We start from the raw sequence: 18718 nt of genomic DNA on the forward strand, positions 1-18718 counted from the left end.
GCAGCAGAAGAGTGTTCTAGATGAAGTTCTTATTTTTGGGACAACCAGGAGATCAGTCTCTTGTTCCAAAAGTATGAGTTCGGGAATAAGGTGTAAGGAGACTGGAAAGGTAGAAGGACGCTAACTTATGAATGGTCTTCAACACCAAGTAGAATATTTTATGTTTTCTTCTGGAGACAGTAAGAAAACACTGCAGTTTATTGAGGGGGAGGGTGACATGATCAGACCAATGTTTTAGAAAAATCATTTTAGTAGCTGAATAGAAAATATAGAGAAGAGAGAAACTTGAGGCAAGCAGACCCACCAGCAGCTGTTGCAATAATCCAGGCATGAGATGTCAAGGCTTTGTGCCATAGTGATCAGGGGAGAGAAGGGGGAGTATTTTAGAGATGCTGCAAAGATGAAATTGATAGTCTTGAATATGGAGATTGAGTATTAATGAGGAGAGCAAGATGACTCCTAGGTTGGGAGCATAAGGGACTGGGAAGATGATATTGCCCTCTATAGTAATAGGAAGGTAAGAAGTAGGAAAAGTTTAGAGGGAAAGATAATAAGTTCTGTTTTGAACATAGTTTAAGATGCCTACTGGATATCTAGTTCAAGATCTCTGAAAAGCATTGAGAAATGTGAGATTGAAGGCAAGCAGAAAAATTGGGGCAGGAAAGGTAGATTTGAAACTCATCAGTATAAAGATAGTAATTAAATTCATGGGTGCTGATGAGTTCACCAACTAAAGTAGTCTAGAGGGAAAAGAGAAGAAAGCCCAGTACAAAACCTCAGGGACCTTAAGGTTAGAGGGTGTGATTTGGAGGAAACAGACAAAAAAAGAGTAATCACATAGGTAAGAGGAAAACCAGAAAAATGTTGTCCTGAAAACTTAGAGAGAGGAGAATATCAAAATGGAGAAAGTGATCACCACTGTCAAAGGTTTCAGAGAGGTCAAGGAGAATGAGAATTGACAAAGGGCCATTGGATTAACAACTAAGAAACCATAAATGACTTTGGAAAGAACAGTTTTGGTGGAATTAATAAAGTCAAAAGCTAAATTATATGAAGTTAAGAGGAAAGTAATAGGAGAGAAAGCAGAGACACCTATTGTGGATAGAAAAGATGATAGTAGGGATGAAGGGATCAAGTGAAGATGTTTTCAGATTAAACATCAGTATACTGTAGGCAATAGGAAATGATCTAGTACATGGAGTGAAAATGAAAATAAGTGACTCAGTGGGGATGACGGAAGAGGCAATTTTTTTGGAAATGGGATGGAATGGGATCATCTGAATAAGAGGGTTTTACCCTTGATAAGGCTCAGAGCCACTTTATCACATGAATCAGAGATGAAAGAAGAGAGAAAAGAGAAGACACAGCATTATTTTTCCTGTAAAATATAAGGCAAGGTTCTCAGCATTGCTGATATGAAGATGTTTGCACTTTGCACTTTTTGGGTTTTTGCTTTTCACATACAAAAAAAAAAACATGATTTAAACAAAGAATTCCCTTTCTTGATTGCTTTGGAGATGTGTTGGCTGGCATTAATTTGCAATTTTTGTGCTAGTTATTAATTGGAAAAGTTCTTAACTTTTATTGCATTTATTCACTAATATGCAGGCTCACTAAAAACAGATTCAGCATTTGATAAGAAAGTCAAATCATATTTTCTTCACTCAGTTTTACAGTATTTTCCATATATTTCTTAATACTTTCTCACCACATCATTGATTTGATTAGTTTGTATTTATAATCTTTATGGAAACTTTCTGACAGAAATTCTAGGAACCTTGTTGAAGACATAGTGTCTTTCAAGATGAAGTTTTCTGCAATTCCATATAGTTATTTGCTTTCTCCACACAGTTGAAAATCCTAGTTAGAAAATTCCTAGACATAAGTATCCTTTGGAGACCATTTTAATTTCAGAGATTTCTGAGCACTTTAAAAAATAATTTTGATTATTTAAAAGTGTTGTATGAATGTAGTCATTCTCTTGAGCCTTTTAATATTTGAGTGAAAGATGAATAATTATGTACTTAAAATACTCTGTTGTCTTTTCAAAATAGAATGAAAACTTAGCTTCACCTGTAATATGGTGACAAATGGCCTAGATAAATCATAAGTTTTTCTCACAACCAGCCACTTTGGTCATCTAACCATATGTCTTCTTTTTACCTCTCCTGTATTTTTTAAAGAATAGCATCTCTATGCAGTCAGAAAAGTTATTTTATGGGCTCTATGACAATATTATCAATATAAAAAGAAATATTCCTCCACCAATCAATCTGAAATATTCCCTCCCTTTCCTCTCTTAATTAACTCTTCAGTTGGCAGCCACTGATTCCCAAAGGATATCTCTTTTGTTCCTCTGTAACTGCACTCAGCAAGTATTTATTAAAAACTGATGATGTGAAAGCATATTTTGAGTCATATTGGCAGTAATATCCTTTTCATCTCAAAAGCCATGATCCTATAAACTGAAGAGTAGGATTTTTCATTATCATGAAGGTAGAGGTGGAGACATCTTTTGAGATTACTCTTAGGAGGAAGTTAGATTTTTCAATTAGAAAAGAAATCAAAAATCATTGGAGCTTTTTGAGCGGGAGTATAGGACATGGTAAATGTCATTTTTGATTATAAGGTACCATAGAGATGACAGGGAGACTAAGAAAAAGGAGATGAATCTAGGACTTGTTGAAAAAATTAAATGAAGAAGTAGGTTTAGTTTATTTGTAAAAAGACAAAGGAGATGAGTTAGACCATTGGTGGTATAGATGAAATCTTCATTTTCTAATCTAAGTTACTTTTCACTGTTTAACATTACTTTGTGAAATGAAATTGTTTAACAAATATCAGGAAAGGAAGGGAAGGCACTGATGTGAGATCACCAGGGCCAGCTTCAAGAAACCATTATAAGTATTCTTATGTGGATATCCCAGTGGTCCTCTCCTCCCCATCCCTGCCCATCTTTTGTGCTTTACATGTTCCTCTAAATTTGTAAGTAGTTCTTCATATATCCTTCTAGACCTAGGCACAGTCCAAGCCAAGGAGTAATCCTTCCATGGGCAATATAGCAAAGAGAAATGTGAGATTTTTCTTCTTTTCTTGGGTTAGAGAGTCACTAAGAGTTGGAGGTTCTATGGAGAGTAAGGGAGCTTCCTTCCACAAAGAAAATCCAAGTTCAGATAATATCTGTTATTGACTATAATTTGTTGCTCAGCCTGTTAGTTATTGATTGGTTCTAAGAAGGCAACAGTTGAAAGCTATAATCCCAGACTGTTTTCTCTCTTCATCACTCTTACTGCGAAGGACCTTTTTTGAAATGGGAATCAAAACCTGTAGCAGCCTTGCGGATAAAATTGATACAAACATTTTAGGGTTATAACAATCCTGAGCAGCACAGATACCTTTTATATTGTCCTTCATTTGTCTCTGAAGCTGATGGGAAATCATTCAATTAAAACGAACATGACAGAATACATAAAATCACAATATGAGTTTAAGAAAATGAAAAAGGCACATCAAAGGCATTCTGAAGCCTGGTTTTATGAAATGAAATTTTGTTTCATTTCCACTGATTTCCTAGGTGAAATTAGGTGACTGTCTGGATAGCATAATGATGATAATGATGAGAAACCATACATACTCAAATGTCATATGTATAGTTTTAATAAAGAATGAGAGAGACTCAGGGGAGTGCATTAAATTGAGTAATAATTTATTATTTAGAGACTTCTTCCCATTTACTCATTTTTTATGGGAGAATTGGTTCTTCCTTTAAGGTTTGCCATTTTTAGTAGGAAAAAGAGTAACTCAATATGTATTTTATAGTTTAATTTTCCAATCAGACTTTAATGATTGCTGATAGTTCAGTGCCTAGGCTACCTGTCTTACCTGTGAACTATTCAGTAGACAATGAGTAAGAGGGAGAATACAATGTTGACAGGGCCTTGAACGTCCTATAGGAATGCACTGCAATTATTTCCAATCACAATTAACCTGATTAGAATAATGGACAGGAAGTGTCCCTCTGTAGCTAATGCAGTTTGGCATCAGCTGACTGAAATCCTTTGATAATTTCTGCACAGATGGCTGGGCTGAAAGCAGCACTTTTTTAATTATTATTTTCATGGTCTCTTGGTAGGCCAAAACCTCGACACCGACAACAGACCTCCCCATTAAGGTGGAAGGCGCCAACGTCAACATCACAGCTGCCATTTATGACGAGATCCAACAGGAGATGAAAAGGGCCAAGGTATCTCAGGCCCTGTTTGCCAAAGTGGCTGCCAATAAAAGTCAGGTGAGTGTTTTTTTTTTTTTTAAGAGCAAATGCTAGGGCTGGAATTAGACCTTTTTCCTCCTCCCACCAATAAAAATACATCTGTTCCTATAATAATAATAACAATAATAATCCCCAGGGAATCTGTCATGTTTTGCCTTTTGTCTTCAGCATGGCTTACATTATAGTTTGCTTTTACTTTCAACAGAGGACAAAGTAGAATCCAATTCATAATACAGAGTTAAATATTATATCTACATATGCACATATATGTTAGATATATGTATGTACATATATATTTATGCATATAGCTATGTGCATACATATGACAAAAGGCAGCTCTGTATTCTCCATTCTTCCAAAATTCTCAGACTTGGTCTTCTTGATGTATGTAAGCTAGATATTGAATGAGCAAAACAGCATACTTACAAGATTATAGCCAGGTAACTTCACCTCCTTCCTTATTCCCAGCAGGGGAATGACTGACTTTGTTATAATAACCACTTCTCACAAGCCCTTGAGACACCTTGGGATGTCAGGTGTTTCTTTTATGTGTAGAATACAGTTGTTTTTCCTGCAGAAAACATTCATGGGGGAGTCCAGAGTAAGTGCTAAAATCCTTAAAGGGAAAAAAATAGCTTATCCAGTAACATTTTTTCAGAGTATGGGAAGTGTGGTGAAAGTGGGACTCTGGGGAAAAGGGTAGACAGCTGCTTAGGTTTTTTTTTTTTTTCTTTTTTTTTTTTAAGCAGTTCTACTTGACAGGATATTATCTATCTAAACTTGTTTAAAAGGGTAGCTTTTGACCCATCCCAGGATCAGTATATTTAAGACTATATTTGCTTATGACTGGGGGGAACTTCTGAAAGATATATCTTGGAATAAACATAATTTGGTGAACGCATATGCCTGAGTCAGGATCTCTTTGTGCTTAGATTCTTGGCTCTGACTGTTTCTTTCTGACCTTGAATGAATAACAGACCTTTCCATTCTTCCTTTTATTCAATAATGACATGAAGTTTGTCATTTACCATGTCTTTAGTTGGAGAGAAAGGCAGTTTATTGAATTTTTTTGAATCAAAAAAGAAGATAATTCAGTTTTTTAATAAAAATACATACATAAAATTGAGAGAAATCTAAATAAACCATTACAAATAACAATATACTTGTAGGATAAGCTTTCTCATATTATTTTAAAAGTAATATAATGTGATTTAGTTTTAAGGTACAATACAGAGTTGATATTTCTTCTATTAATGGTGCATTTGAATGTGCCAACTCTATATCCTAGTGTTCTTTTAGGATGAATAGCCTTATCATTGAAGTCCATGAATTCTAACTTACAAAACATGAAGTCCAGCAATATTATGAAATACATAAAAAGAAATGCTATTCAAACCTCTTAAGCAGTTAAATGCATAAAATCCCAAGTACCACATGGCAAACTATAATGAGAGTTGGGGCTGCTAAATGAATAAAGCTGTTAAATGCATAATGCCACTTGGCAAAACTACTGTGCGTTTAATGGTTTTCCACTGTGTAATAAATGACATATGTGGTCAATGTGCAGTGTGGATAAAAGCTACACAATTGATTTTGCAAACGTGTGTCTTATTCGTCACTTCATGTAAATATCAGCATTTTACATCGTTCTCCAAATGCATGCTTTTATAAGAAACCTTCAAGAATAACTGAGTACCACAGTCTGTGAATTTTGCTCAGAATGTCAGTAATCATTTGTGGATTTTATATGCTGAGTATTAGAAATAAAGAGTCACAAAATTACCCCAAATAATTTTGATAACCCGGTAATTCTGATGTCTTCCAATTAGTGAAATCTCAGTTTTGTCACTAATTGTTATTTTCCATTAAGAATTAAGGTAGTAACTTTTTCCTTAATTTGAGAGAAAAAGACAGTTTCTAGATTTTACTCTGAGTGCAAATGAAAGGAAAGCTGTATTAAAACACAGATGTGTGAAGTTGTTTTTTTTTTTTTTTAATGGGGCCACATTTTAAAATTCTCATTAAAAAAAAAAATACTGTGCAAAATATACCCAATTTATATTGACAGTTTGATGAAAATGGTTTTCTTTTATATTTTCTTTTTTTGTTTGTTTTCAGTCACAATTGACTCTTCATAACTGAGCTTTTCCTAAAAGAGTTTGCTAAAAACCCAAACACATAACTAATTAAAGGAATTTATATATTATACAACATGTTCTCTGACTGAATGTCTTTTGCTTGTCCTATATACCTGTTTACTATGAAACAACACATCGAATGCCACAAATAGTATATAAGCAGGCTTTTATATCGTGAAACTTAATGGATCCCAACTCATTTGTTATGAATTTATGAAATATTCTATAAGCATTTAATAATAATAGTAGCTGTATCTATATGGAAGTTAAAAGTCTGTAAAGCACTTTATGTATGTTCTTATTTGAACTTCTTGTGGCTGTTATATCTCATTCATGCTGTTAGGTGTTGTTCCTGCCTTCAGGGAGTTTACATTCTATTGGGAGTAGGGAAGGAAACATGTTGCTTTTTCTTTCTAGTGATTTGTTAGGGGTGTGATAATAAGTGAAGATAAGACAGGCCATGTCTTCAGAACCTGCCTTTGTTCTGTCCCAGAAGCCGTGGCAGAGAAACCACTATAGGTACATGCACATGTAGGTACAATATCAGCTAACTGACAACTCATATTATAATGTCGCCATTTATGTTTGAGTTTATGAAGTACAAGGTTGGTTGAAGGCGAGAAGTGGAGGAAGAATGGATGGTGTGTGGCTACAGGAGTGACCCTTTCTTTCTCCTAGAAAGAATTACAAGTAGTATTTTAATTTTCAGGAGAGTAGGAAAATGAAGTAGGGAGCCCCACAGATAGAAGTTTTGTTAGTCAAGGAATACTTGCAATTTTTCCACTACTTCCAATTTTTTTTTTTTCACTCCTTACCTAGTAATTAGAAATCCTTTGGGATTAATAAATTCCTCTTTTAAAATGCAAATGACCCCAGAAGACATCTGTGTTAAGTTGAGAATCAACTTGAATTTATTAAAATGTGAATTGTTTTTATCAGGCAAATAGGATCATTTTCTAGATTAGTGAGGAAATGAGAATTTTGATTGGGATAGAGCAGAGGGAGAATAAATTTTGTAGGAGATGTCTGATTGGACTGGGAACTTTGAGCAGCTAGAGAAAAACTTGAAGGATAGGGATATGAGTAAGAGACAGGTGTAAATTAAATATTTTACCTTCTTGGTAATTTTACATAGTGCCCAGTTGACAGATGGTAGACCTCTGAGAATCATTGCCAGTTAAAGGTTTTGGAACATTTTGGTAAATCTTCAAACCTCAGCTTTATTCAGTCTAGCTTGCTGTCCTCTGTCTAAGCTAGTACTATTCACCTTTTCCAGTTCAGATCTTGAATTTCATTTAATCTTCATAACCTCTAAGAGAAAGATTCCTCACTGTCTTCTTCATTATTACCAGTATGGTCTAATATAATATTCACTAGTTATTGAGACCTCCATATCTTTTCCCCTGTGAAGGTTGAGGGCCTTGTCTGCATCTCTCCATATATACATAATGTATATTTTATATTTATGTTTATATATAATTTTTTCTCATTCTTCATGAACTAAGATGACACTATATATATGATTTTTTTTCTCATTCTTTATAAACTAAGATGACACTATCAGCTACTGCTCTTTGTGTAACTCAGTTAATATATAACATCTGTTTTTACAAAAACTTTTCATTAAGCTTTTAGATTGTGAATTTTGTCTAAATTGCTTGACAGTATAAGCCATTTATATTGGTCCTCAATGTTTTAGTTGAATAAAAGTAGTAGTTAATTTTTTTTTCCTTTTAAAGTCTGGTTTTCTTACCTCATCCAGGCTGGAAGTACAAGAGTCACTCAGGCCCAGTCCCATAACTGATGAACACAGAAGCATTGATCTCATTTTCAATCTAGGACTAATTAAGCCCCCTTAGGGGGTTATCACTGGCATATTACTGGCAAATGACTAATAACTTTTTCTGAAGAAATGTATATAGGTTATAGGTTAAGAAGACTACACATGGAATTAGATGAGATATGGATTCAAATCCCACTTATTGGTAAAAATGAGGATTGTTTATATCTCACACAATTATAGGTCAGGATTGAATTGAATAATGTATGTAAAATACTTCATAAATCTTAAAACCTAAACATGTTAGTTTTTGTTATGTTCTTTTCCTGGTAAGTGAGTATAATTAAAATATTAATAATGCTTTAGTTTAGAGAGAGGTCCATAAAGTCAGGAATATGAGAGTTAAAAGTCCCATCTTTGACACATACTGATTATATGATACTGGGCTAGTCACAACATCTTATTCCTGCAGGCATTTATCTCTTCAAGATGTTGTTTCACTGGCAGAGGCCTGCTTTTTTAAATGAAGGTATAAAAAAATTGGAGTATAAAAAAGTATTCACTTGAGTTCATTTGTAGAGGAAGCAATGATCCCTAATAAATTTCTATAATAGCAAATCTGTAGAAATTCAGTCTATTGTGGACTTCACATTTAGGACTTCAGATCATAAGTTTTGCATTTAGTAAAAATATAAACTAAGCAATAAAAAACATTAGGGTTTTTTGGAGAGTTATCGAGATGAACTTCTCAGTTAATTGACTATAATGATAACAAGTGTGATATGTATGGTAGTGTAGAATATAGTATATATATATATACATATATATGTGTGTATATATATGTGTGTGTGTGTGTGTATACATATGTGTAAGACTTTAAGATTCACAAATCACTTTCTGTGCATTTTATCATCTGATCCTCACAATCACCCTGTGATATAAGTGCTATAATTTCAATTTTGTTTTTTTAACATCTTTTTATTTTCAAAATATGCATGAAAATAATTTTTAACATTCACTCTTGCAAAAACTTGTGTTCCAAATTTTTTCTCTCTCCCTTCCCCACTCTTCTCCCTTAGAAAGCAAGCAATCCATTATAGACTAAACATGTGCAAGTCTTCTGAACGTATTTCCACAATTATCATGCTACACAAGAAAATTATCATGCTACAGATCAAAAGGGAAAAAAGGAGAAAGAAAACAAAAAGCAAGCAAACAACAACAAAAAAAAAAAATGAAAATAATATGTTGTGATCCACACTCAGTACCCACAGTCCTCTTTCTGGATGCAAATGGTTCTGTCACAAGTCTATCGGAATTGGCCTGAGTAACTTTATTGTAGAAAAGAGACACATCTACCAGAAATGGTCATATGATTTCCATTTTAAAGATAAAGAAACTGAAGTGGAATATATTAGTGACTTGCCCAGGTTTCCACAGCTAGTAAGTAATTAAGATAGGATTTGAACTCAAGTTTTCCAGACCCCAAGCCCACCACTCTGTCAGCTACTTGGCTTTTAGTATTGAAACATGCATGCTATACCCTCCTAATATACATTGCACTTTTCTGAGAAAAGCAGTAAAACATTCTGAATAGAAGACTGGCCTCCTTGAAATCATAAAGATGTGAATTCAAGTGCTGCTTTTGGTGCATTCTTCTAGTGTAACTTCTGTATGCCTCAGGAACCTTTTTTCCTCCCCATGAGGCAGTTGGGGTTCAGTGACTTACCCAGGGTCACACAGCTAAGACGTGTTAATTGTCTGAGGTCACATTGGGCCTCCTAACTCCAGGGTCCATGATCTATCCACTGTGCCATCTAGCTGTCCCAGGAACTTTTCATTGATCATATGTTAAAGAAAGTTGCTAATTCAAATCACTGGAGGGAGTTTCCTTTACTGGGAGTTCCTCACATTGACAAAATCAAAGATTTAGACCAAAACAATTTGAAAATATTATGTATGTTGTTTACTTAAAAAAGAAATAAGTATGAAATGATAATAACAATTAACATTTGTGTTGTGTTTTAAAGTTTGCCTTAGTGCTTCATCATAATCTGGAATTGATAGTTTTCAAAAGTTTTTTCCAAAGGATTGGAAACTTTCTGGCAGGTTCTAAAAAAATCAGGAATACCCCTTCAAGGAGTCAGACTACAGAGGCATTTTGCTTTTTGTTTTCTTTCTCATTTTTTGCCTTTAAGATCTTATTTTTCTTATGCAGTTGTGGAAATATGATTAGAAGAATTGCACATTTTTAACACACATTGGATTACTTGCTATCTAGGGGTGAGGTGGGGAAGAATGAGGGAGAAAAAAATCTGGAACACAAGGTTTTGCAAGGCTGAAAATTATCCATATATTTTGAAAATAAAATAAAAATACAAAAGCATTTGAAATTGACAAAATGCTTCTCTTACAATTACCTTGGGATATAGTTAGTAAAAGTATATTACAGATGAAGAAACTGAGACTTAGGTTAATAAGTAACTTGCTTATACTTACATAGCTATGCAGTATTGGAGGAGACTATAGTCCGGTCTTTTGACTAAGTCCACTACTATTTCCATTATTTCCTAAAGACTTATGGAAACTTTAAAATACATATTCTAAGATAAATTAAAATCTAACGATTATAAAACCACCTTTCTCCAACTAAAATATTTATCAAAACATGTCAACAAGTATTTATTAGTTCTTACTATGTATCAGCCACTATGCTAAGCTCTGAGGATTCAAAGAAAGGCAGAAATAGTCCCTACCTTCAAGGAACATATAGTCTAATGATGGGGTTAGAAACAACATGCAATACCTACAACGTACATACAAAGTAAGTGGGGCAGTCTTAGAGGAAAAACACTGCATTGATTGAGAAATGGAAGAGGCAGGGAAAGACTTCCTGCAGAAGGTAAGATTTGAGCTGACTCTTAAAGGAAAACCACAATTGTGTAAAAGGGGAAGCAAAGAGGAAGAATTTTTAATTCTTTTTTAAATTTTAATTATGGGAGACAGCTAGTAAAAAATGCACAGATTTGGGGAATAGGGTGTCACATGTGAGAAACAGCAAGAAAACCAGTGTTATTGGATTGTAGAGTATGTTAAGGGCAGTCAATTATAAGATGAGTGGAAAGGTAGCAAGAGGGCAAATTGTGAAAACTTTAAAAGCCAAGCAGAGGATTTTATATTTGATCTTGGAAGTAACAGAGAGCAAACAGAGTTTAAGTAGGGGAGTGACATGGTCAGATCTGGGCTTTTGGAATATCATTTTTGTAGGTACCTGGAGGGTATAGATAAAGAAGAAAAGGAGACACTTGCAGCAGAAAGAATAATAAGAGAGTTACTGTAATCAATCAGACATGAGGTGGCTGTGTGTCAGAGGAACAGAGAGGATGCATTTGAGAGATGTAGCAAATGTAGTAATAATAGACTTGACAGCAGATTTGGCTCCATGGGGTGAGTAAGTAAGAGGTTGAAGATGACAGTTAGACGTGGGCCTAGGTAATTGGGAGAATAGTGCTATCCTCAACAGTGTTGGGGAAGTTAGGAAAAGGGAAGAGTTTGTGGGGAAAGACAATGAGTTGAATTTTAGACTTTATGTCAGAAAAAAAGCTTCCTAGCAGTTAAAGCTGTTCAAAAATAAAATGATTTGTTTTGAGAGATGGTGAGTTCTTCTTTCTTAGAGGTACTTCAAGCAGGTACTAGAAAACTACTTGTTGAGTATTTTATACTGTAGATTCCTTTCATCTGAGTTAGACTTAGATGGTCACTAATGTTCCATGTAAGGTTCATATTCTGTAGTTGTGTAGCTCCTTAATATGGATATTCTCTTGGCCCTCTTGTGTGTGTGTGTGTGTGTCCAAGTCCTCCATCTCTTTCTGCATCTTTTTCTGTTTCTCTTGTCTTTCTCATTCATTATATATCCGTACCCTTGGTAATCTCATGATTCCTAAAGTTTTACTTAACCACTCTTGCCCCAATACTAACATCACTCAGACCTTTTCCCTATGACTTTTGTATTGTTTTTAGTAACAAATTTAGTCTTGCAGTAGCCATGCATGTTCAAAGCCTCTGATGCATCTATGACTACTCCCTATAATCATGTTTTCCTTTCCATATTCTCTTAAGCTCATCTTCTCCCCCCCATTCCCATGGACTCAACCCTAGCTTACTTTTCACTCAAATTACTTTGATAACCTTCTAACTAGTTATTTCACTTCTATTTCTAGCCTCTCTAATTCACCTTCTTGTCATTCAGTTGTTTCAGTTTATGTCTGACTCATTGTGATGCCATTTGGGGTTTTCTTGGCAAAAAAATGATGGAAGTAGTTTGCCTTTTTCTTCTCCACCTTATTTTACAGAGAAGACACTGAGGAAAACAGGGTTAAATGAGTTGCTCAGGGTAACACAACTAGTAAGTGTCTGAGGTGACATTTGAATTCAGATCTTCCTAACTCTAGGTTTAGCTGCTCAATTCACATTATTAACCTGCTGTCAAATAAATTGCCTTCTTACGTAGCTCTATTCTCATCTCTGTCTTGCTCAAAACCCTTTTTTGGTGTCCCATTAAAATATAGTTCACACTCCTTTAGTTTAGCATTTAAAGTTCTATATGTGGTATCTGGCCTTTCTTTCCAACCTTATGTCATACTACTCCCCTATGCAATAGCTAAAATTGATTATATATCATTTCTTCTAACACATATTTTCCTCATATATGACTTCAATTTTGTTGTTTCACATGGCTAGAATACTATTCCCTCACTTTTTTATCAATTAAAATATTACCTGTATTTTAAGAGCTTATTCAAATACCACAGAAAAACTTTAATTCTCAGTTATCCATGATCCTGCCTTTCTTAAAACCCCAACAGCACTTTGTTTCATAAAACTTCATATTTCTCTTATATTTCTATTTACTTGTATATTTCTTATCTTGTATTCATTTGTAAGTTACTTAAGTGCTAGGGCCTTTCCTTGCTCCTGAATACCTGGCACAGTAATTGAGTAGAAACTCAGGAAATACTTGTTGCATTACTATGCTCAAAATTATATTTAAAGGTTTAATATTCGGGATATCACTTGACATAGAAAACCATTGCTATCCTTATTTAGTTCAACAAAGCATTTTTAAAGCACCTACTATATTCTTTACATGGAAGGAAGAAAACAAGAATCTTACATCCTACAAGGGGAATAAAATGTGAACACAAACATGTAAGTATAAAGCAGTTAGTAATTTTAGAAGTGAGAGATCCTAAATAATCGGGCCTCAGAAACGGCTTTGTATATGATAGGGTACATGAGGTGAGCTTGGAAAGAAACCAGAGATCCTAAAAGGCAGAGAAAAGGAGGGAGTGCATTGTAGGAATGGGGGACCATATGTGCAAAGACACATAAGAAATAGAATGTCAAATTCAGAAATAGCTAGTGAGCTAGTTTGGCTCACACATAGAATACTTAAAGGCAAATAATATGAAATAAGTCTGAAAAGGTAGTTGGAAATCCTATTTTGGAGGTCTGGAAATGACACAAAGTCATGAACCTAAATGATTGGGAAGCAGAAACTCTCCAGAAACAGGGAAGTATGGACAATAGTAGTTTAGTGGGAAGGATATTGACCTCCTTTTGATCAGATAAATTTGAGATGTTAATGCAATATCCAAGAGAAGATGTCCAATTCACAGTTGGATATACAGAAATGGAACTCAAGATAGATTAGAGCTCAATAGATAGATCTGGCAGAGAGATAATAACTGCATCCATGATAATATATTACTAAAACAGGGGTAATGTAAAGAGAATAGATGGGGAATTAGACAGTTCAGTATAGGAAGACTCATCTTCATGAATTCAAAGCTGATCTTAGTTAGTGTAGCTATATGATTCTGGAGAAATCACTTAACTTTTTTTGCCTCAGTTTTCTCATTTATAAAATGGCAAACCAATCTAGTAGTTTTGCCTTAAATGCCAAACTAAATTCTAAAGGGATACCGATGTTTATTTTTAGGTAGTTTGTTAGTTTAGAGATCAGCTTCTTAAACTGTGGTTCACAATCCCATGTGAGGTCAAATTAAATATGAGAATCATGAAATTATGATTAATTATAAGTGAATGATTTGTATGCCTATTTGATATATCTATATACCTGAGGTTGCATAAAATTTTCTTGGGTGAAAAGATAGCCAGTGGAAAAAGTTTTAAAAATCCTCATCAAAAGTTTAAGTCCTCTCTAGAGAGGACTGAAAACATAGCTGGTCTAAGCATTTTCCTCGAATTGAGATTTTTGGGAGGAATCAACCAGTCAGAAGAAAGAATTGAAATGATGGAATGAAATTCTGGTGTGAGATTGCTTCTGTAGCATGGTATAACAAGGATGGAGAATTAGGAATGGAATCTAGAAATCAGTGGTAGCCTTGGTGTCAGTGTTTTGAGTAGAGTTGTGGGGTCAGAAGTCAGATTGAAAGGGTTTAAGAAGTGAGTGGGTTGGACGTGGAAGTCAAGTGGAAGATTTTATAAGTTTTGAATATGCATGGGAATGTTTATAGAGAAATTAGAATTACACAAATTAACTGTGAACAATACATTTTGGCACCCAAACTGGGTTTGGTTTTGAAAATAAGGTCTCTGTCAAAACTGATTATTCATTTCTTTAATGCCCTCAGTGTACAATCTATTAGTAGCAATCTATTAGAGGCATGTGGGTGGTGCAGGAGATAGAAAACTGGCCTAGAGTCAAGAAGACTTGAGTTCAATTTTGACCTCAAACATTGAGCAAATCATATAACTTCTATCTCAGTTTCTTTAAATGCAAAATTGAGATAACTATCTATCTAACCGGGTTGTTGTGAAGATCAAATAAGATAATAATTGTAAATGTAATGTATTTTAGTTTGGGGCTGTCATCCTGGAACAAATCCAAAGTTTATTTTTACAAATTAAAATGTATTACCACCAAGATACACATATATTTACACGATGATTAAAATAAAAGTCAACAAAACATTTATTTCAAAAGAAGAAAAACACACGTCTTTAAAAAAGTTATCCTAAAATACTACAGAAATTGAACAAATTAATTTATTCAAAATCTAAATCTCCCTCTACAGTGATATTGCTTAAACTCAAAATTTGTCCTTTAGAATTTTAAGATCTTTTCTTTATCCCTTTCCCTTCCACCAACCTTACTCCCCAAGAAAAAAAAAGTAAGAATGTCCCAAGAGCTAGAGTTGATAACATGAAATTGTATAGTATGTAGTATGCTAAATCAAGCTCTCCCTATTTGTCTCAGTTTGGGTCTCAACCTTCATGGTATGTAGTTGGGTTCCCCTATCCTTGTTCCCTTAATTAATTATGGGAATGTTTCATGCCCCTAAACAATCCTTTGTGGGAGTACCTAATTAGTTGTTAATGAAGATGAATGACAGAGATCAAATGCCTTTTTAAAAGCACAGGATGCAAACCACTGCTTTCACATACTCATAGATGTGTCCTGGTCTATACACACGTGTATCCCTTTAAATGTTTCAGTTTTACATTTCTTTGACTCTGTCCATTCTGTTTTGTGATTATTTGCCCTTTGTTGGTGTCCAAAATTTTTTTGAGATATGATTTGAAGAGCTAACAAGATTGTGAAATTAAAGCCAATGGAGTTATACTGATGGAAGTTTTGGAAAGGAAACTTGTTTTAGACCAAGTACTTTCTACTACTTTGGTATATAACTCACAACTGCTTATTCTACTATTTTCTTTGTTTAAAACATATTTTCATTCTGAACTTAACCAACATCAAATAAAATGGTCATTTCGTTATACTTAATAGAATAGAAACAGAACATTTTTGTATTTAAATTTTAGGTTTCTACTATGTATCCCTTCTTTGCTTTTACAATATACACATACATATAATATGTGTGTATATATAATAAAAATATACACACACATGTGGTGTGTGGCATATATATTATGTAAAGTTTAGTCTATAATTTTCAAAGCTGTCCTCTATGTTTGTGCTTTCATTATTTTTATTTTCTCTGTATTTTCAAAAGAAATGCTTCAATGATTCTATTTCTCATTACCCAATCCAATCCTTTCTTATCCACTTATACTTATTTGCATTAGAAAAGAACAATAAAAAGAAAACAAAGCCTTTGTAACAAATATCCATATTATTTTTGTCAAAAATTTGTCTTATTCTACCTCTTAAGTCATCATTTCACCATTAATATGTATTAGCATCATCAGTCTTCTAAAACTGTAACCGCCTAATATTGCATTGCATTGATAATAACTATCACATCTTTTAAAATTGTTTCTTTATTATAGTGTTTTTGTCATTGTATAAATTATTGTTCAGGTCACTCATTTCACTCTGCATTAAATCATTCAGTCTTTTCATATTCTTCTGTAATTATTCCACTATATTCCATTATATTGAATAATCATATACCATACCATAATTTGTTGCTAGGTGGTGCAGTGGATAGAGTGCTGGGCCTGGAGTTCAAATCAGATCTCAGGCACTTACTAGCTGTGTGACCCTGCGCAAATCACTTAATCCTATTGGCTTGGTTTCCTCATCCACAAAATGACCTGGAAAAGGAAATAGAAAACTACTTCAGTATCTTTGTCAAGAAAACCCCAAATGAGTTGTACCAGATCTTTTATAAAGTGATAACCATTAGAAGAATTTGGTATTGGTTAAGAATTAGAGTGATGGATCAATGGAATAGATTAGATATATAATACACAATTGTAAATAGCTGTAATAAGTTAGTGTTTGATAAATCCAAAGATCCAAGCTTTTGGGTAAAGGACTCAATATCTGACAAAAACTGCTTGGGAAACTAGGAAATCAGTATTGCAGAAATTAGGCAGAGAATAATATTTTAAACCATATACCAAGATAAGGTCTAAATAGGTACATGATTTAAACATGAAAGGTGATACCCTCAACAGATTAGGAGAGCAAGAAATAGGTTACCTATCAGACCTATGGAGAAGGGAAGAATTTATGATCAAATAAAAGATTATATTAAATTACAAATGCTTTGCATGCGTCCAGGCTCATGTGCACACATACACGTGAGCGCGCGCGCACACGCACACACACACACACACACACACATACACATACTGCAACCAACATTAGAAGGAAGGCAGAAAACTGGGAAAACATTTATTTTCTCAAACATATTGGGAACTGATTCAAATTCATAAAAGTATAAGTAATTCCCCAAGTGATAAATGATTAAGTGATATAAAGTATTTTTGGACAAAAAAAAGGCAAGTTAACTATAGTCATATAAAAATGCTCTAAATCACTGTTGATTAGAGAAATACAAAAACAATTCCAAGGTTCAACCTCATACCGATCATATTGTCTACTATGACAGAAAAGGAAAAAATGATAAATGTTGGAGAAGATGTCAGATTGGGACCCTGATGCACTGTTGGTAGAATTGTGAATTCATTTATCTATTCTGAAGAACAATTTGGAACTATGCCCAAAGGACTCTAAATCTATGCACATGTGTGACTTCCCAGTACCATTACTAGATCTCTATCCCCAAGAGACTTTTTAAAAAATGAAAAGGACTTATTATTCAAAAATATTTATAGCAACTTGTTTTGTGGTAACAGAGAATTGGAAATTGAAGGGATATCTATCATTTGAACAAATTGTAGTATATAATTGTAATGGAATGTTATTGTGCTATAAGAAATGATAAGCAGTATGAGTTCAGAAAAATTTGGAAAGACTTACATGAATTGATGCAAAGTGAACTGAGAAGAATTGGGAGAACAATGCACACAGTAACAGGTGTATTGTACAGTGATCAGCCTTGATTGACTTAGCTATTCTCAGCAATTCAGTGATAAAAGATAATTCCAAATAACTCATGATGAGAAATCTGTTCACCTCCAGAGAAAGGAGGGGGTGGAATTTGAATGCAGATCAAAGCATGCTATTTTTATTTTTTTTCATTTTTTGATCTGTGTTTTCTTTTCCAACATGACTAATATGGAAATATGCTTTGCATGATTGTACATGTATAATCTGTATCAAATTGTTTACTGTATCAGGGAAGGAGCAGGAGAGGGATGGAGGGAAAGAAATTGGAATTCGAAATTTTAAAAAATGTTAAAAACTGTTTTTACATGTAGTTGGGAAAAATAAAATATTATTTGAAAAGGAAAAAAATCGCATATGGGGTCACAAAGAGTCAGATAGAATACCAACAACTTAACATTTTCTCAATAGATTGATATTCCCTTAGTTCCTAGCACTTTGCTCCTACAAAAAGAGCTGCTATAAATATTTTGGTATACGTATTTTTTCCCTCCTTTGCTTTAGTTGATACATAGTCCTACTAGCAGTGAATGTGAATTTTAAAAGTATGCACAGTATAGGGATTTTTGATAATTCTAAATTTTTTTCCAGAGGGCAGACAAGTAAGTGTCACAATAGAGTGCGAGAGCTCTTGGAGTCAAGAAGCTTTGAATTCAAACCCAGCCTAAACACTTGTTAGCTATGCA

At 34.0% G+C, this 18718-nt stretch overlaps 1 protein-coding gene across 1 annotated transcript in view; it reads left to right on the forward strand.

The window, feature by feature from the left end:
* Positions 1-18718, forward strand: part of SATB2 (SATB homeobox 2) — a 212996-nt gene that overhangs the window by 143957 nt on the left and 50321 nt on the right. Inside the window, exon 9 of the mRNA XM_051985926.1 lies at positions 4133-4288. Coding sequence (XP_051841886.1) covers positions 4133-4288 — 156 coding nt within the window. The remainder of the gene's footprint in view (positions 1-4132; positions 4289-18718) is intronic.

The sequence above is a fragment of the Antechinus flavipes genome, chromosome 3 (genome assembly GCF_016432865.1).
Source record: "Antechinus flavipes isolate AdamAnt ecotype Samford, QLD, Australia chromosome 3, AdamAnt_v2, whole genome shotgun sequence".
Classification (NCBI taxonomy): domain Eukaryota; kingdom Metazoa; phylum Chordata; class Mammalia; order Dasyuromorphia; family Dasyuridae; genus Antechinus; species Antechinus flavipes.